The following is a 20,722-nucleotide window of genomic DNA, read 5'->3' on the forward strand; positions in this document are numbered from 1 at the left end:
TGCTTTTCTTTTTTTGAATCAAGGGCTTCCTATGTTGATTAGGCTGGTCTCAAACTCCTGGCCTCAAGAGATCTTTCTGACTCAGTCTCCTAATAAGCTGGAACCAGAGATATGTTTCCCTTGCAGGTTTTATTGTACTTGACATTGTTCTTCCATAAGTAATTACACTGGCTGTATTTTCCCCCATTTAAAAATGTTCTAGGTAAACAGGGGAAAAAAGAGATTTTATTCTTGATAAGACCTGTATATAGGTATAAAACTTGGGAGTGGGCATTAAATCATTATTTCAATAAATTACAGTAGGGCTTGAGAGCCTAATGAAACTTGTTATCACTAGAATATTAACACCACAGAAGACTGCAAATTAAAAGGAAGCATCTTAAGTGTGAAGTTAATTTCACATCAAGGCCTCAATGACTCCTCCCAAAATTCTAATTTGGTTTTACACCTATGAGAAAAATTCAACACATTCTAAAGCATTTGGATGATTACTAGCTTATTATATCTCTCAATCTTTGTTTGCCTGACTATAATTACCAAGTATATAAATAAAATTACCAGAAAAAATATACAAAAAAGCTTTCAGAAGAGGAAATGAGGAGAAATTTTCTATTTTCCCCTTAAGCATTTTCAACAACAAACAGATGTTGGTGGCTCATTCCTGTAATCCTGACTACTCAGGAGGTTGAGATCTGAAGTTCAAATCCAGCCCTGGCAAACTAATCCAAGAGACTCTTATCTCTAATAAACCAGCAAAAATCCAAAAGTGGAGTTGTGGCTCAAGCAATAGACCACCAGTTCCAATTAAAAAAGCAAGTAGATGGGCTGGGAAGGTGGCTCAGTGGTAGAGCGCTTGCCTTGCATGCCTGAGGCCCTGGGCTCGATTCCTCAGCACCACATAAGCAAAAAGAAAAAAGCCGGAAGTGGCGCTGTGGCTCAAGTGGTAGAGCGCTAGCCTTGAGCTGAAGAGCTGAGGGATAGCGCCCAGGCCCAGAGTTCAGGCCCCACGACCGGACCCAAAAAAAATAAAAATAAAAAAAAAATAAAAAAGCAAGTAGCCAAGCTCTGGTGGCTCACACCTATAATCCTAGCTACTCAGGAGGCTGAGATCTGAGGCTCGAGGTTCAAAACCAGCCCAGGCAGGAACATCCATGAGACTCATTTCCAATAAACCACTAGAACACCGGAAGTGGCGTTGTGGCTCAAGTGGTAGAGCGCTCGCCTTGAGCTGAAGAGCGCAGGGACAGCACCCAGGCTCAGAGTTCAAGCCCCACAACCAACAACAAAAAAAAAGCCAAGTAAAAGTGAGAGTCTTTGAGTCCAACTCCCAGTACTGGCATACACGTATGCGTGTGCATACACGCACGTCTGCGCACATGCACACGCACACACACACGCACACACACAGCTCAATTTCCTTGACCAAACTATGTTAAAGAAAAATAAACAGGTCATATGGCCTGGTGCCAGCCGGAACGATGACTAAACCTACCCCTTACCTGAAAAAAAAGAAAGAAGGAAGGAAGGAAGGAAGGAAGGAAGGAAGGAAGGAAGGAAGGAAGGAAGGAAGGAAGGAAGGAAAGAAAGAAAGAAAGAAAGAAAGAAAGAAAGAAAGAAAGAAAGAAAGAAAGAAAGAAAGAAAGAAAGAAAAACAGGTCAGAGAAAAATTTCAAGAGTGAAGTATGTTTTTGACTCTCTTCTATACTTCAAATATTTAAAGTGTAGAAAATAAAGAATGAGCTGAGTAATTTAGATGGATTTCTGAACTGTAAAGAGGAAATTCTAAACATTTTTCAAGGAAAAGTCAAACACTAAAAATCATGCTTGCCTAGTATTCATGAAGCCCTGGGTTCGATTCCTCAGTACCACATAAACAGAAAAGGGCAAAAGGGGGACTGTGTAGAATGGTTCAAGTGGTAGAGTGCTAGCATTGAGCAAAAGAAGTTTAGGGACAGTGCCCAGGCCTTGAGTTTAAACCCTAGGATTAGCACAAAAAAAAAAAAAAAAGAGGGGGTGGGGCCATGGCGAAATCTATTCCTGTAATCTTAGTTATTCAGGAGGCTGAGATCTGAGGACTGCAGTTCAAAGTCAGCCCAGGCTGGAAGTCCCTGAGACTTCTCTATCTCAAATTAATTACTAAAAGGCTAGAAATGAATGCTGGGTGTGGTGGCTCACTCCTGTAATCCTAGCTATTCAGGAGGCTGAGATCTGAGGATCAAGGTTCAAAGCCAGCCCAGTCAGGAAAGTCTGTGAGACTCATCTCCAATAAACTACTGAGAAAACCGGAAGTGGTATTGTGACTCAAGTGATAGAGCACTAGCCTTGAGCTGAGGAGCTGAGGGACAGTGCCCAGGCCCAGAGTTCAAGCCCCACAACTGACAATAAAACAAAAACAAACAAACAAAAAACCCCACTAGAAAGGACACTATGGCTCAAAAGCTCAAGGGCAGTGCCCAGGTTCTGAGTTCAAGCCCCCGGAGTGGCACCCCCAAAAAATAAATAATATAATCCCCTAAAATTTTTGGACTCCAATAATAGTACCAACAAACCCTGATTTACAGAGATTCTCTTAAGATGAAGTAGATTCTAAAATTCACAAAAGGTAATTTTACTTAGTACTCAGGTACTTTTGGCATAGGACATGGAGTCACCAAGTTTAGACAGAGATGGCCACAGAGCTATCTCCACAGGAAATACATGGGAAACAACGGCAGCACTTTAGCCAGCAGGCTGCACCCCTCTCATAAACTCCCTTGCCAACCTCCGCTGACATTTCCCACAGATATGAATAGAGAGGTGTAAAAGGCCCTGTACTATCTGGGGAGCAAGAGGTAAATGGTCCCCAGCAGTCTGCTGGTAGTCTTAGTGCTACCCTGTGTTCAACTAGAGCCCCAAATATAAAAGAAAAAGGTAGCAATGGTAGAGTACATGTAGCTTGAAAGCCTTGGACGGCATCCTAAATTCTTACTAAAAGTTCCAAGAAAGCCAATGGCTTCTAGAGTAGACATATGAATTAGAAATAAAAAGAATTATTCAATTTGCTACATTAAATATTGCCCTTTCCTTTATATCCACTAATCTCTTAAGTTAGTAAGAATGAATCAGGTAAACCTCCTCCTGAGGAAAGATAGCAAAATTTATCAGGACCTAAACATGTGTCTACATATTATATATATGTGGATAATGTAAATAAGACTTCACTTAAAACCCTAATTTTTCTTTTTTGATGGCTCTGGTACATTATACTCTTTCTTGGGTTTGTGGGCTTGCATTCAAAGTTACATTGTTTACATATTTCAGATGTTAACCTCCTTAACTCTTTCTTTTTTTTTTTGAGTACGGTCATGGGGCCTAGGCACTGTCCTTCAGCTCTTCAGCTCAAGGCTAGCACTCTACCACTTGAGTCACAGCGCCACTTCCGGGTTTTTTCTTTTTGCTTATGTGGTGCTGAGGAATCGAACCCAGGGCCTCAAGCATGCAAGACAAGCGCTCTACCACTGAGCCAACTTCCCAGCCCCCTCCTTAACTCTTAAAAGAATGGATCAATCACATTCTCAATTAATAGAGGAATACATTTTCTTATTCCAGAACAAATTTTCCCAAAGAAATTTGGGAGATCCCAAATTAACTACAACTTGGGAGGCTTAACTAGTTTTGATCTTACAATGATCTCACAAATACAGCATTAGTGGGTATGCTTGGACAATCAAGCCAAGGACATTTGAATTTAAAAAAAAATCCTGATCCCTAACTTTTAACACAAGCTCAAAGAATTCAAGTTTACAGCAATGACTAACTAGCAGCAAATCTTTCTCTAATATCGCAAGATGAACAAATGCTGTTTGAACTATGCAGCTAAGAGCCCGAGAAGAGATGGAAAATAGTCAAGGGTTAAGTAAAGCTCTGGCTGGCCGCCAATATCAAACAATGCTATGATGTGTTCCTCTAGTTTCCCCATCCCTGGGCCTCCTGTCATCACACAGCACCGAGGCTGAGATCCAACAGGCAGCATCAGCTACAAATGTTCAGCAGGGAACCTGAGCATTTCAAAGTCTGAGGGAGGACAATTCAACTCTTATACTGTTAGAGAGTAGTATGAAAGGAGAGTAAATGGAGGTATGTTTAATAGAAAGAACTAGTAATTTTTATCACAAGACTCATGATAGATTTAGGAAAGTCATTTAACCTCTCTAATTCTCTCTCCAAAAGTTGTAAAAACTGGGAAGATAAAATACCTTCACTTCCTTTGAGGTTACTGTGGGAGTCAAGTCAGATAAAATGCACTTCAAAACCATTATTTAAGACTGGGAATGTGGCTTAATGGTAGAGTGCTTGCCTAGAATGAATGAAACTCTAGGTTTAATTCTTCAGTACCACATAAACAGGGGGTGAAAAAAGCTGGAAGTGGCACTGTCGTTCAAGTGGCAGAGTGCTAGCCTTGAGAGAAAAGAAACTCAAGGATGGTGCTCAGGCCTTGAGTTCAAGCCCCACCACTGGAAAAAATACACACACACACACTCACATACACACACACGTTGTTTACTCAAGGTAACAAATATTTATTGGATACTTCTCATATCCCTATGCAGTATTTGACAGGAAAAGTAGCTTAATACTGTCCAAACCCTCTATGAGCAATTTTCAGAGGAGAATGATACATGAACATAGGCATCAGTTCAAAGTTATGTAGAATAGAGATGGGAAAAAAATGGTTTAGGAGCTGGGAAAGTAGCTTAGTGGTAGAGTGCTCACCTAGTATGCAAGAAGCCCTGGGTTCAATTCCTCAGTACCACATAAACAGAAAAAGCCAGAAGTGGCACTGTGGCTCAAGAGGTAGAGTGCTAACCTTGAGCAAAAGAAGCTCAGGAACAGTGCTTTGGCCCTGAGTTCAAGCCCTAGGACTTGAAAGAAAAAAGAAATTGGTTTAGTTATCATAATGGAACTCAGGAAAGTTATAGTGAAGCTCATCCTGAAAGAGTTAGTGGCCAAGCTCAGAAGGCTGTGATGTGAGAGAGAGAGAGAGAGAGAGAGAGAGAGAGAGAGAGAGAGAGAGAGAGAGAGAGAGAGAGAGAGAGAGAGAGAGAGAGAGAGAGAGAGAGAGAGAGAGAGAGAGAGAGAGAGAGTATAAAGGTATACAGGATATAGAGAGCAGTGAGTTGTCTAGTATGACTATGGCACAGGTTACACAGGAGAATCTGGAAATAACATTGGACAGGCTAGTTGTTACCAGATTGCAAGGCTTTGCATCATGAAAATTATCTACAGGCAATGGTTACCACTGAAGGAATTTATAGTTTGTTTTCCCTGCCTCTCTTCCATCCTTCTTGGCCATGACACTATAAAAAGTAAGATACAATATCTGCACTCAAGTTACAGTCTAGCACAAAGATGCTACATAAGTAAATGCTATAAGATAAATACAAAGGAATATCAGGGGGCACAAAAGAAAGGGTAGTTGATGCCACATGGGAAGATTAGTAAAGAATTTAGTGAAAAGATATTAAGTTGACATTATTTAGGTAGAACAGACTTTGGGGCAAGACCACAAGCAGAGAGAACAGCAGAACAAAGATACAGAGCCATAAAATAGCATGCCACATAATTTAGCCAGAACTTAAGGTAAGAGGGGAATTTGGCACTATGAGCCTAGAAAGGCAAGCAGAAACCAGAGCCAGTATTACAGGTTAAGAGCATGTGTTAGGAAGTTCAAATTGCCTGAATTCTAAAGCTTCATTCTGCCTCTTTCTAGCAGCATAGCCTTGAATATGTTACACACCCTTCCTAGACCTCACTTATTCACTGATAAAATGAAGCTATTAATAGATCTTACAAAGTCACTGAAGGATTAAACCAAATAATCCATGTAAAAGATTTGGTATAAAATCATTTGTAGGAAGCCCTCAGTATGCTATTACAATCAGTATTGTCGTAGTTGTTATTACTGAACACTTCATTAGAAAACCATTATGGTGGTCAAGGCAAGATATGAAAAAGCACAAAACATAGCAAAGGTGATAGCAAAGACAGATCCAAGCGCTCTCTCCGGGGTGGAAAGCAATCCACTGGTACCTGACTTGGTAATAAGGGACAGATTACCAGAAGTACTAAATCAAGGTGTCCACCAAACTGGGAAAACTAGGTACACAAGTAGAAATATTTAGACATGTCAAACAAAGGATATTCCTGAGAACATCAGATGAATATGTCAATGATACCTGAGAAACACGCATCATTGTTTTGGGTAAGAATGAAGAAAAGGCTCTACCTTTTCTGTATCCGGATCTTACACTTTGAAAATCACCCTAACTTGCAGTCCTTAGTCCTAAGTAGCCCTAAGGAGCCATGTGTGATTTATATGACCATCTCCTGGGTTAAAGTTTCCTGAACTATATATAGATGGACAACTACTTATGGAAAAAAAAAAAAAAAAAAAACTCCACTGGTGCTGGTGGCTCAGGCCTATAATCCTATTTACTACGCAGGAGGCTGAGGTCTGAGGATTGCAGTTCAAAGCCAACCAGTGCAGGAAAGTCTGAGACTCTTATCTCTAATTAACCACAGAAAAAGCTAGAAGTGGCATTGTGGCTCAAGTAGTAGAGTCTGGCCTTGAGCAAAAGGAGCCCAGGGACAGCACCAAGGCCCAGAGTTTAAGCCCCAGGATCAACAAAGGGAGGGGAGGGGTGGGAAAGTGAGGAGAGAGAGGAGGGGAAGGGAGGATCCAGAGTTTTGGCCCCAGGACTGGCAAGAAGAGAAGAGGGGGAAAGGGAGGCAAGGGGAAGGAGAAGAGAGGATTTCAAGGCATAGACAAAAATGTTAAATGTTACAAAGAAATTAAATTAAGAGGAAGATAAATTTTACAAGTGAAGGTGGCAATTAGGAAATCACTGATGTAGCAGGGCATGGTAGTACATACCTATAATCCTAGCACTAAGGAAGCAGAGGCAATAAGACTGTAAATCTGAAGTTGGTCTGGGAGAGATCCTGTTTGAGACAGAATGTATCAAGAACATGGGCTTTTCCTAGAGCAGCAGGAATTACTAGAACTCATAAACTTCATGCTAATCTGTCACACAGTAGACAATACTGTTGGTAGCATGTCTCTGCCTTGATTTGTGTGTGCGTGCGTGCCAGTCCTGGGGCTTGAACTCAGGGCCTGGGCACTGTCCCCTGTGCTTTATTTGCTCAAGTTTAGCACTCTACTTCTGGCTGTTTAGTCATTAATTGAACATAATAGTCTCATAAACTTTCCTGCTCAGGCTGGCTTTGAACTGTAATCCTCAGATTTTAACTTTTTTTAAAATTTTCGGTAGTGGGGTTTGAACTCTGGGCCTGGGTGCTATACCTGAGCTCTTCAGCTCAAGGTGAGCAGTCTACCACTTGAGCCACAGTGCCACTTCCTGTTTTCTGGTGATTTACTGGAGATAAGAATCTTACGAACTTTCCTGCCTGGGCTGGCTTTGAACTGTGATCCTCAGATCTCAGTCTCCTGAGTAGCTAGGATTACAAATGTAAGCCACCAGCCCCCGGCTATGATTTTAGCTTCTTGAAAGCTAGGATTACAGGTGTGAGCCACCAGCTCCAACCTCTGATTTGATTTTAACAACAAAAATTTACCTCAAGGGGCTGGGAAGGTGGCTCAGTGGTAGAGTGCTTGCCTTGCATGCGTGAGGCCCTGAGTTCGATTCCTCAGCACTACATAAGCAAAAAGAAAAAAGCCGGAAGTGGCGCTGTGGCTCAAGTGGTAGAGTGTTAGCCTTGAGCTGAAGAGCTGAGGGACAGCGCCCAGGCCCAGAGTTCAAGCCCCATGACCAGACCCCCCCAAAAAAAAAAAAATTTACCTCAATACTAGCTGTTCTGGAAATAGTCTGTGTCACTTGAATTACATGGTGGAAATTTTTACATAAAAACCCATTACCTGAAGACTTAAAATGTATATATTTGGGGCTGAGAAGGTGGCTCAGTGGTAGAGTGCTTGCCTTGAATGGTTGAGGCCCTGGGTTCAATTCCTCAGCACCACATAAGTAGAAAAAGCCAGAAGTAGTGCTGTGGCTCAAGTGGTAGAGTACCAGCCTTGTACTGAAGAGCTGAGGGACAGCGCCCAGGCCCAGAGTTCAGGCCCCATGACAGACCAAAAAAAAAAAAAAAAAAAAAAAAAAAATGTATGCACTTGGCCAAGCACCAGTGGCTTATGCTAGTAATTCTAGCTATTTGGAAGGCTAGGAAGGATCATGGTTCCAGGCCAGCCCAGGCAGAAAAGTTCATAAGAACTGATGGCATACAACTGTCATCATATGAAAGAAGTCTAAAATAAGTGGTTCATGGTCCAGGTAGTACCAGATTAGGAAGCAAGACCCTACCTCAAAAATAACCAGATCAAAAGAGGGTTGAAGAAGTGGCTCAGTAGTACAGCACCTGCCCAATAAGCATAAGGCTCTGAGTTCAAAAATATCAGTACAAGCCAGGCACTGCTGGCTCATGTCTGTAATCCTAGCTACTCAGGAAGCTGAGATCTGAGGATCTCAGTTTGAAGTCAGCCTACGCAGGAAAGCCAAAAAGACTCTTATCTCCAATTAATCACAGAAGAAAAAAAAAAAAGCTGGAAGTAGCACTGTGGCTCAAGTGGTAGAACACTAACCTTGAACAAAAAGGAGCTCAGAGACAGTACCCAAGCCCAAAGTTTGAGCCTCAGGTCCAGGGGAAAAAAAAAATCTCAGTACTGCTTCCTCCCTACCTCCCCGCCAAAAAAGATTTGTGTACTTTATTTTACTTTTTGGCAACACCTAAATCTTATCCCTAGTCCTTTTTAGTGTTTGTTTTGCAAGTAGGTTCTTGCATTTTTGTGACCTTGGACTGATATCCAACAACTCTATTTCCCACAGAGGGAAGAGGAAGAGGAAGAGGAGGGGAGGGAGAAAAAAGGGGGGAAGGGCACTAAAGGAAGGAAGGAAGGGGAGGACAGGAAGGAAATGGAAAAGAAAAAGAAATGGTTTATATTTTTTTTAAACTAAGAACTGTGTTCTTATAATCCCAGGTATCATCTTTTATCCCCAACCTGAGTCTTTCTGAGATAGTAGCATGTTAATACTGTTTCCTCTATACAGGAAGGGAAGGAGGGAAAGAGTAAGTCACATGCAAATCCTTACAGACATGCCCATAGCAAGCAATTTGAACTTGTCTCCAAGAAGGGGAAAGAGCAGGAAGAGAAGCATATGAAGGAATTCTACCTTCATCAAGTGCTTGTTGACCCATTTGGTAAACGTTTTCTTCTGAACCCGGTCCCGCTCATCTGCAAAGGAAACACAGAAGGCATTTCAGTTAGTGCTATGCAAGCAACAAGTTTCCAAACCTCTGTTTTTTATACACTCCTTTCTTTAGAATCTCTTTAAAGGGTTGACTTTACATACAGAACACAGGGCAATGACTTCTTGTTAGAAAAGCTTGTCCTATCCAAATTTTCTCTTTGGTTAGAACAATATTGTCACCAGGTGCTGGTGGCTCATTCCTATTACCCTAGCTACTCAGAAGGCTAAGATCTGAGGATTACAGTTCAAAGCCAGCCCGGGAAGGAAAGTCCATGAAACTCTTACCAACAAACCACCAGAAAACTGGAAGTGGCACTGTGGCTCAAGTGGTACAGCACTAGCCTCAAGCTGAAGAACTGAGGCACAGTGCCCAAGCCCAGAGTTCAAGCCCCAGAACCAACCAAAACAAAACCCACAATATTGTCACTACAAATTAAAAAGAATCACATGCCTCAAAAATCATGTTATAACCAGGTGCCAGTGGCTCATGCCTATAATCTAAGCTATTCCACAAAACAGTGATCTGAAGATAGTTGTTTAAAGCCAACCTACCTAGACAGAAAAGTCTGCGAGACTCATCTCCAATTAACCACCAAAAAGATGAAACTTAAAGCTGTGGATCAAGAGGTAGAATACCAACCTTGAGCGAACAAGCTAAGGGACAGGTCTTGAGTTTAAACCTTAGTACTGGCACAGAAAAGAAGAGGGGAAGGTGGAGAGCAAAAGGGAAGAGGGGTGGGGGAAGGGGAGAAACGCCACACCAGAGCTTCATTCCTTCTCCAGACATATTTATTTAGCAATCATATTCATTAATATCTCATATCACCTTATCTTCTTGATCTTCACTCATTCTTTTTGTAAACTATTCATTAAAGGCAGCTAAAATTACTGAAGTTGATGCTATATAAATATGGGGAATTCAAATCTGCCCTCACTTATCCCAGGGTTTCACCTAACTAATCTGCCATTGCTACGTTCAATATGAACTTAACATCCAAATCTGAGTTACCATCTCTGTTTAACACTTTTCATTTCATGTCATGTGCAGACTGGATCATAATAATCTCTAACTACAGTTTCATTTAAATCACTAACACCATACTATTTATTTTTCCTTCCTAGCATGATGTGTCTCCTCCAAATACTACTCCTTCCTTAAAAGTTGATGTTGTTTATTCATTTATTTATTCAGATAAAGTCTTTACTAAACTAGGCGTTAATAACAAAAATATCAATGTCATAACGCCTATCTTCAAAACAGATGATAATAGTAAGCAAAGAAGGAAAGTAATTTCACTGCATTTTGAAGCACAATTCTCATACAGAAGTATTTTAGCCTACCTGAGTAGGGAAAGAAAGCATGGGAGCCGGGCACCGGTGGCTCAAGCCTGTAATCCTAGCTACTCAGGAGGCTGAGACCTGAGGATCCCAGTTCAAAGCCAGCCCGGGCAAGAAAGTCCGTGGGTGAGACTTTTATCTCCAATAAACCACTAGAAAACCAGAAGTGGCGCTGTGGCTCAAGTGGTAGAGTGCTAGCCTTAAGCTGAAGAGCTGAGGGACAGCGCCCAGGCCCAGGGTTCAAGCCCCATGACTGACAAAAAAAAAAAGAAATCATGGGGGTAGTAAGTTTCTTAGAGGAGTAACTTACTTTTTTTAAAAAAAATGTTTGTTTTTTTTAATCAGTCGTGGGGTGTGAACTCTGGGCCTGGGTGCTGTCTCTCAGCTCTTCAGCTCAAGGCTAGTGCTCCACCACTTGAGCCACAGTGCCACTTCCAGCGTTTTCTGCTTATGTGGTACTGAGGAATTGAACCAAGGGCCTCATGCATGCAAAGCAAGCACTCTACCACTGAGCCACCTGGTAACTCACTTTTTAAAAAATGACTAGGGCCAGTGGCACTGTGGCTTAAACAGTAGAGCGCTCGCCTTGAGCTGAAAAAGCTGAGGAATAATGCCCAAGCCCTGAGTTTAAGCCCCACAACTGACAAAAAAAAAAATCTATTTAAAAAATGACTAGGGCCAAGGGCTAGTGGCTCACACCTATAATCCTAGCTACTTAGGAGGTTGAGATCTGAGGATCAGTTTGAAACCTGAAGCAAGAAAGTCCATGAGAAATGCATGTCCAATTACCCTCCAAATAAACAGAAATGGAGGTGTGGCTGAGGTGGTAGAGCACTAGCAAAAAAGCTCAAGGAAAGTGTTCAGGTCCTGAGTTCAAGCACCAGAGCCAGCACAAAACGAGGATAGGAGGGTGAAGAATGAAGCTCAGTGGTAGATCACTTGTCTAATAGGAGCACGGTCTTGAGATTCAATCTCAAGGACCACAACACTAACAAAAAGACTAGAAGTTAACTAGAAAGAAAAGAGAACTGTACATTACGCTATATGAAATGCAAACTCTTGAAGACAAGAAAGACATTATTCTCATAAAACTACTCAGAAGCAGGGATGATTGAATGATACGATGTTTTATAGGTAGCAATGAGGCTTAAAACTAGATAAAATAGCAGTGGGCAAAATCATGACTTTTCAAAACAAGCTGAATAAAAAACCCAAAGTATATCCTATAGGCAAGAGGAAGCATTGAAAGACTTTAAATAGTAGAATGACTTCATCAGATTTGTATTTTGAGAAAAATTATTCTGGCTACCTTTCTTGACAACTTAAGTTCCCAACAGTCTCTTTGTCATCCATATTTTTTTTTTTTGCACTTACAGTCTAATTCTACTTTCAAAAAGTTCTTACTCTAAAGATACAGGTTTTGTTTATTTTTCTTAGAATTTCTTAAATTTTACAAGTTAGCAGTAATAGGTCAAATAGATGGGAAAGTGTACAGATTTTCTTTTAAACTAGTCAATATTTTTTAAGAAGTACATGCATTTGGTTTTAGCCTACTACCTCATTTCTTTTAGACCTCAAGATGTAAGTCTTTTCAGTTTTACTACTATTAAGTTATTCCCTTCACCTAACAAGTCCTTCTAGGGAAAACTGGCCTTACAAGTTACTTCCAAAATTAAGTAACTGACTTTCAGTTCAGGAGGAAAAAGAGTGAAGTACTTTTCTGAATATAGTTATTAATAAAGGCTACCTGATTAGAAGCCCTTGGTAAGACTAGTTGGCCAGCTTAGAGCTAAGCCATAAGCTCCTCCGAAAAAAAAGGTTTTATAGACTTCCTTTGCCCCTAAGAGGTAGAGGACACTCTATTTTAGGATCCTATGTTGACAAGTCAATCAATTTCATGAAAGTCTTTCCCTGATTTAAACATCAGGAAAAGAAACATTGCAATGTCTAAAGTTCAATCTCTTAATATTTTATGAGAAAATTTACTAAGGAACCCAAAAAACAAACTTAAGACTTTAAGAATACTCCAGACTTTAAGAATATTCCCAACAGGGGGAGGGGGGAGGCTGGGAAGGGATGTGAAGGGTAAACAAAGGAGGAGGCTGCAATGCTTGGTAAGAAATGTATGCATTATCCTGCCCATGTAATTGTAACTCCTCTGTACAGTATGTTCACAAATAAAATAAAATTAAAAAAAAAAGAACATTCCCAACAGCTCAGACTTTCAAACTATTTTAAAAGTTCTAGATTTGGCTTCTTACACACAAATTCCAGGACCAGCCAAGATATTTCTACCTCATACTAAAGATACAAGCCTCAGAAAGTACCCTTCTGTAAGAGGAAACAGTCAAAGGCAAAATTAATTTTGATGTTCCTTATCATCTCCAACAAAAGCTCAGCTGTCCAATAGGAAATTCTTGGATTTAACACTTCAGGCAACAATGATTTATCAATTCCTTAGGAGTTGCTGAATTAGAAGTCTTTAATTACGAAGATGTAATACTTGTTCTCAACTTTATTAAGACTACTACTACAAGTCTCCCTCATGCACCTACCAATATTTTCTCTAATTTTTCTTTATTTTACCTTCATTGGCAGAGATGACCTTTCACAAAATCTAGGTCTATCCTTCCACCTGACATCTGGACCCCACCTTTTCCATCGCCTTGGGAACTTTAATTCAAAGTTATTCCAACAATTAATCCAACAATTTAATAACATAAACTAAAGTAGGGAGGCAACAGGAATGTAAAGCGTGAAAGGAGATCTGTATGAACAGTAGCAGAAGAGTGGATGGCCGGTAACTGTTGACAAGTCTTGGTGGGATAAAGAACAGAAGAATTCAAGGGAAGTCTTTTGTTTCTAGCTAAAGCACTGGAGGGGAGTGGTATCTCTCAATAATGAAAATAAGAGGCATAGAAGATAAGTAATGAAGTGTTAAAAATCTTCTTTCAGACAGCTGAAATTTTAAGGCTCAAATTCATAAAAGCTATCATTAATTGCAGATCCAGATTTGATGGCTAGTGCAATGACAAGAACGGAGAACTAAAGCCGGGCGCTGGTGGCTCACGCCTGTAATCCTAGCTACTCAGGAGGCTGAGATCTGAGGATCGCGGTTCAAAGCCAGCCCGGGCAGGAGAGACCGTGAGACTCCTATCTCAAATAAACCACCAGAAAACCGGAAGTGGCGCTGTAGCTCAAGTGGTAGAGCACTCGCCTTGAGCTGAAGAGCTGAAGGACAGCGCCCAGGCCCAGAGTTCAAGCCCCATGACCGACAAAAAAAAAAAAAAAAGAGAACGGAGAACTGATTTCAACAAATCTGCATCACTACTTTGTACACACCACTCCTTTATTCATAATCCTTTAGTGACTCCCAAAGGACCAGAGGATCAAGTCCAGCTCTTTAGTTTTCACATTCAAAATCTCCTACAACCTTATAAAATTCAATTCTGTTTTTTATTCACAAAGTTTTAGGATCATGAAGGAAACAAAAACAAGACCTGGCCTTTGACCTCAAGGAATTTACAATCTCTACACTCTTCCAATGTTATCTCTTACTAGACTCAACTACAATCATTCTGATTTCAGAGCTTTCAAACATACCTTTCTCAACCCTGTCCTTCTCCTTTTAAGATCCAAACATTTGGATGGTGGTGGCACTTAAAAGAGTACTCAGTGTACTTAGTAGTAAGCATGTACCTATTTTTAGAGATTGTTGTAAGTAAGTCCCATTTCGCTATCTGAACTGCATTCTCTGTAGCCAAAGTCTATGTTTTAAACAGGATGTGGTGCTGTGACTCAAGCAGAAGAGCACTAGCCTTGAGTACAAAGAGGCTCAGGGACAGTGCTCAGGCCCTGAGTTCAAGCCCCCAGGACTATCCCTCCCTTCCAAAAAAAAAAAAAAAAAGCTTTAAATATTCAATATTTAGGCCAGGTGCCACTAGCTCACCCTTGTACTCCTAGCTACTCAGGAGGCTGAGCTCTGAAAAATCTAGTTCAAAGCTAGTCCTAAACAGGAAAGTCCATAAGTCTCTTATCTCCAATTAACCACCAAAAAGCCAGAAATGCAACTGTGACTCAGGTGCTAAAGTGTTATCCTTGAACACAAAAACTCCAGGACAATGCCCAGGCCCTGAGTTCAAATCCCAGGCTGGCACCCCGCCCGCCCCCACACACAAATTACTGGGTGCTGGTGGCTCATGTCTGTAATCCTAGCTGCTCAGAAGGCTGAGATCTGAGGATCATGGTTCAAAGCCAGCCCAGGCAGGAAAAGTCCAGGAGACTCTTCATCGCCAATAAACCACTCAAAAACCAGAAGTGGCTCAAGTGGTAAAAGCACTGGCCTTGAGCTGAAGAAGAGCTCAGGGACAGTGCCCAGGCCCAGAGTTCAAGTCCCACAACTGACAAAAAAATTAAAAATAAAAATAAAAACACAGAACCAACAGTAGACACTTAAGAATACTCATTTTTTCAGATGTATTACTTGTATAAGTCACATTTCCACACATGTAAACCAATGTATCCCCAGCAACTTCACTCCACTTAGCATTCTCCCTTATCCCACATTTTCCCTTATTGAAACAATTTCAAAGAATACTCATTCTTTCACTCTTTCTAATTTTCTTCTTCTGTATGGTACTAGAGCTTGAATTTAGGAACACATATGGCTTATTCACTCATGGCTGGTACACTATCACGAGAGCCACAACCTCAAGACCGGCTCCATTGGTTAATTGAAGATAAAGTCTCACACCTCACTTCTGCCTGAGCTGGCTCCGAACCTCAATCCTCCTGATCTCAGACTCCTTGGTAGTTAGAATTACAGGAGAAAGTATCTAGAATTACAGGTGTAAGCCATGATTAGGTATTTATTCTTAACTTGGAGATTTATTCTTACTTGGAGCTCAAGATGTGCCAAAGTTCTGTCAGCAAGGGCACAGTAAGATGATATTTTCCGGGCTGGGAAGATGGCTCAATGGCAGAGTGCTTGCCTTGCACGCATAAGACCCTGGGTTCGATTCCTCAGCATCATGTAAATAGAAAAAGTTTGAAGTGGTGCTGTGGCTCAAGTGGTAGAATGCTAGCCTTAAGCTGAAGAGCTGAGGGACAGCGCCCAGGCCCAGAGTTCAGGCCCCACGACTGACAACAACAACAACAACAACAACAACAACAAAAAGGTGGTATTTTCCAAGTCAGGCTAAGAAGTGATCTCAAATGATAGTTAGAGGACTGCTTTTGAGAGGGAGTATGTATTCCCAATTAAATGTTCCTTCTACACCTATCCTAAACTATTCTTGCCACATCTGGATCCCCAAAACCTTGTATCACTAATGCTTTCATGCTGCTCAAAGGAAATAGGCTACACTGGAGATACAATAATCAAAAGGTGGTTAGCAATAAAGTGATATCAGCATTTTAAATGTCTTATCTTTAGAAAGCTTGAAGTCTACTTTGAGAAATAAGATCAACATGAAACTTCATTTAGTATGTGTCAAGCATGACAGGAAAGCCTGTATCGTATTATTTAACTTAAAATTCACAATATTATCTAAGTATGCATTCTCATCCTCATTTCATTTAATCAAATTGAAGCTCAAAAAATTTTAATAATTTTTCCAAATCACACAGTAAGTAGTAGAATTGAGATTTAAATCCAAGTCTGACAGACTCTAAATCATGGACTTATAATCACTACATTGTGCTGCCTCCATGTAATTACTGCAAAGAGAACACAATATAGTCCTATATAATCAAGAGAAAGAGAGCTGTGCAAACTATCACTTGAATACAGATTCACAAAAAGCATCCATCATCAAGTGTTGGTGTAGGATAGCAAAGTCTCAATGAAGATTGTTTGAAATTTTAGAAGAACTCTAGAATCTTCAGTACGGGGCCTGGGCGCTGTCCCTCAGCTCTTCAGCTCAAGGCTAACCTCTACCACTTGAGCCACAGCGCCACTTCCGGCTTTTTTTCTTTTTGCTTATGTGGTGCTGAGGAATCGAACCCAGGGCCTCATGCATGCAAAGCAAGCGCTCTACGACTGAGCCACCTTCCCAGCCCCAGTACTTTATTTCTTAGAAAAATCTAATCTAAATAATGATAAATCTTTGAACCATAAGTGTAAGGTCTGCTCCTGGGTGGCGAGCAGACTCTACCCTCCTCGCAGCAAAGTCTCTACCCAGTACCTGCGTTACCTAGGCAACTGGCACACCTGGAAGAGGTCACATCTGCATCCACTGAGGTTACATCTGAATTTGATGTAGCCACACCTTTCTCCGCCCAAACCCTAGATAAAGCCTCGCCCAGGCCCAGACCCTCTCTTTCCCAGCTCTCTCTTCTCTCTCCCACCTCTCTTTCCCAGCTCTTTCCCCGGCCTTTCCAGCCACGTGGAGGGCCAACCTGGCCTGGTCCCAGCAGGTCTACTGAATAAACCTACCCCTTACCTGAATACCACATGCGTGGTGCTGTTCTTATTCGGCTACCTCTTTTTAAAAACCTAACAATAAGGAATCAGGAAACATAGGGGAAAAGATCTGGTAGTACACACTCCCTAATACCAGCTACTTGGGAGGCGTTGGGTAAGAAGAGACAAGGCACTAGACAAAAAAGCAAAACACTATATGAAAAAGTAAACCAAGTGGTAGAATGGCTCAAGTGGTGGATGCCTAGTAATTTTGAGGCCCTCAGTTCAAATCCAAGCAAAGAAAAGGAGAGAGAGAAGGAGGAAGTAGACTGGAAGGGAAGGAGAAGAGACAGGGAAGGAGAATGGAAAGGAAAAGAGAAGAAAAAGGATTATAGAGCTAATGCTTAGTTCAGTCCGGGCAAGGCAAGACCAAACTGAGGGGAAGGAAAGAGAGAAAAGAGAAAGGGAGGGAGGGATGAAGGGAGTCAGAAATAAGGGAAAGGATGAACAAACCAAAAGTATGCAATGTGGCAAAAGAAGAGAAGCATAGATATAGAGAAACATTCATAGAGAACAGAAGAAGGAAAGCGCAATATTTTCTTGAAAATCCATTGATATATTACATTCAGAAAAGCAAAATAAATAGTGCCAGAGTTTTAACAAACTTCAAATTTGAGTCATCACTGCTAGCACACACCTATAATCCTGGCCATTCAGAAAGCTAACAACAAAGGATCATGATTCAAAGCCACCTCAGGCAAGACAAATACTCTAATCTAACTCAAACAGCAAAAAAGCCAGAAGTGGAGGGGTGGCTCAAAAAGTAGAATACCAGCCTGGGGGGTGGGGAGGGAAAAAGCTAAGCAAAACCCCTGAGTTCAGGCCTCAGTACAAGTACCAAACAACAACAAAAAATGTCCTTAAAATGTATCTTTAAAAAATTAAGGTTGGGCTGGGAAGGTGGCTCAGTGGTAGAGAGCTTGCCTTGCATGCATGAGGCCCTGGGTTCGATTCCCCAGCACCACACAAGCAAAAAGAAAAAAAGCTGGAAGTGGTGCTGTGGCTCAAGTGGTAGAGCACTAGCCTTGAGCTGAAGAGCTGAGGGACAGCGCCCAGGCCCAGAGTTCAGGCATGACCGGACCCAAAAATAAATAATAAAAAATTAAGGTAAAAGATTATAGAAAACTGAAGCAACGTCAAACAAGGTCAGAACACATCTGTAACTTGGATTTCCCAGTTTCTAGCCTTCTTAACCATTTTTTTAAACTTTTTTTTTGGGGGGGGGTGGGGAGGAAGGTCATTGAACTCTAGGCCTGGAAGCTATTCCTGTGCTCTAGCCACAGTTGCTACTTCCGATTTTCTGGTGATTAATTGGAGGTAAGAGTCTGAGACTTTCCTTCTTGGGCTGGCTTTGAACTGTGATCCTCATATCTCAGCCACCTAAGTAAGTAGGATTACAAGCATGAGCCACCAGCGCCTGGCAGTTCTAAACTTTTGTATGATACTTTTCTCTCCCTCCTTGAGCCTGCTGTATCCTTTATAAGAGATTGGACTAGCCAAAGGCTGCTAAATACCAGTCTGTAAACTAGCCATATCAAAATTACCTGAGGAGCTTTTCTTAAAAAAAAAAAATCACAATTTCAAGCAAATTAGGAGTTAACAGCTTTGGGACTGGGAATGTGGCTTAGTGATAGAGTGCTTGCCTAGCATGCACAAAGTCCTGGGTTCAATTCCTCACTACCACATAAACAGAAAAGGCCGGAGGCAGCACTGTAGCTCAAGTGGTAGTGGGCTAGCCTTGAGCAAAAGCAGCTCAGGGACAGTGCTCAGGCCCTGAGTTCAAGCCCCAGGACTGGCCAAAAAAAAAAAAAAAAGAGTAACAGCTTTATCTCTGAAGAAAGCCTAACTACAGCTATCCTTACTTCCTAGAAAAAAAGACACAGGCCTGTGGCTAGCTGAGTTGGGTCAGGCTCATGATCATGGAAATACCCCGATCAAAAAAGTAAATAATGTCCAAAAGAGTCCTCACTCCAGCAAACCAGGTATATATCGGTCTATCAGATTTTGTCCAAGAATTGATGATGACTAGCATTGGATTTTTATTATACATCACATGTTACTACAACTATTTATGAACTTATTATGTGGGAGGCACTGAGCTAAATGCCTTAATAGCATATACTCCGCATGATGACTCCATGAGTTAGGTCTCAATTCAGTCTCCTTTTAACAAATGAGTATAACAAGACACAAAAAGGTTAAGCCATTTGCCCAGTTTGTATAGCTATTAACTAGAACTGTCTGTAGACCCCAACAGACAGAGTCTATTCATCTTCTTAACTATCTGGATACAAGGTCTTTTTAAGGTTAAATGGGATAGGAAGGATAAGATTTTTGCCTTGAAACTTGCAATAAAAATGCTGGGGGAGGGGTTTTAGGAGGGAAAAAGGTGGAAGAAAACAAAGGAAGAGGTGACAACTATTCAAACAGAAATGTACCCATTATCTGACCTATGTAACTGTAATCCCTCTGTATATCGCTTTTGCAATTTAAAAAAATTAAAGAACAAATTCTGAAATTCTACAGATGCTGGTGGCTTATGCCTGTAATCTTATCTACTCAGGAGGCTGAGATCTAAGGTTGGAGGCTAGCCCTAGTAAAAAAAAGTTAGAGACTCATCTTCAATTAACCACCAAAAATGATAGGAGTGAAGCTGTGGTTCAAGTGCTACAGCCTCCACCTTGAGGAAAAAACTAAGGAACAGCACTCAGGCCCTGAGTTCAAGCCCAAGTCAAGCACCAAAATAATTAATTAAAAATAAATAAACTTGGGCTGGGAAGGTGGCTCAGTGGTACAGCACTTGCCTTGCATGCATGAGGCCCTGGGTCCGATTCCTCAGCGGCACATAAACAGAAAAAAAAAAAAAAAAAAAAGCCAGAAGTGGCGCTGTGGCTCAGGTGGTAGAGCACTAGGCTTGAGCTGAAGACCTGGGGGACAGCGCCCAGGCCCAGAGTTCAGGCCCACAACTGGACCCAAAACAAAGAAACAAACAAACAAACTTCAATCTGGCCTGATGGCTCACTCACATCTACAATCCTAGCAACTCAGGAGACTGAGATTTCAGGATCACAGTTCAAAGCCAGCCCAGGCAAAAAAGTCTATGAGACTCTTATCTCTAATAAACTACACAGAAAAAGCCAAAAATGCCACTGTGGAAGCTCAGGGACAACACCCAGGCCCTAAATTCAAGCCCCAGAATCCAGACCTGATTAATTAATTAGTTAATTAATTAAACAAACAAGCTTTCTTATACTTCACAGAGATTACAAAAAAGGAGCCCTCTGGTTCCACAGTTTATCTCTAAACACTTTCAGATGCAGATGATCTTTCTGGTCCCAGAGAGGAAGCTACAATGATATAGGAAATAAAAAGCTAGGCACGACAGCTAACACACCAGACTAAAACCACCCTTCCTTGTGTCCAGAACAAAACACTTCAGAATTTGGCAGCACCAAGTACCTAGGCAACATCAGAAATAGAGCTTGACTCCTCTTCTTCTCTAGATTTCTTCTGACCATCAAACCACCAGCAATTCCTATGCTTGGAGAGATCTGTCTAATCTGAGTCAAAATTTTGTTCTCCAAAGTCTAAAACTTCGACTCCAAAGTATGAAGTCAAA

The 20,722-nt window shown here is 41.3% G+C and overlaps 1 protein-coding gene across 7 annotated transcripts in view; it reads right to left on the minus strand.

The window, feature by feature from the left end:
- The window catches only part of LOC138837863 (microtubule-actin cross-linking factor 1-like), a 254,302-nt gene that overhangs the window by 232,407 nt on the left and 1,173 nt on the right, over positions 1-20,722 (minus strand). For all 7 annotated transcript variants that reach the window (XM_070036897.1, XM_070036896.1, XM_070036895.1 and 4 more), the window contains exon 2: positions 9,225-9,286. In XM_070036897.1, coding sequence (XP_069892998.1) covers positions 9,225-9,286 — 62 coding nt within the window. The remainder of the gene's footprint in view (positions 1-9,224; positions 9,287-20,722) is intronic.

The sequence above is a fragment of the Dipodomys merriami genome, unplaced genomic scaffold, assembly GCF_024711535.1.
Source record: "Dipodomys merriami isolate MVZ:Mamm:240054 unplaced genomic scaffold, mDipMer1.0.p SCAF_277, whole genome shotgun sequence".
In the NCBI taxonomy this organism is placed as follows: Eukaryota; Metazoa; Chordata; class Mammalia; order Rodentia; family Heteromyidae; genus Dipodomys; species Dipodomys merriami.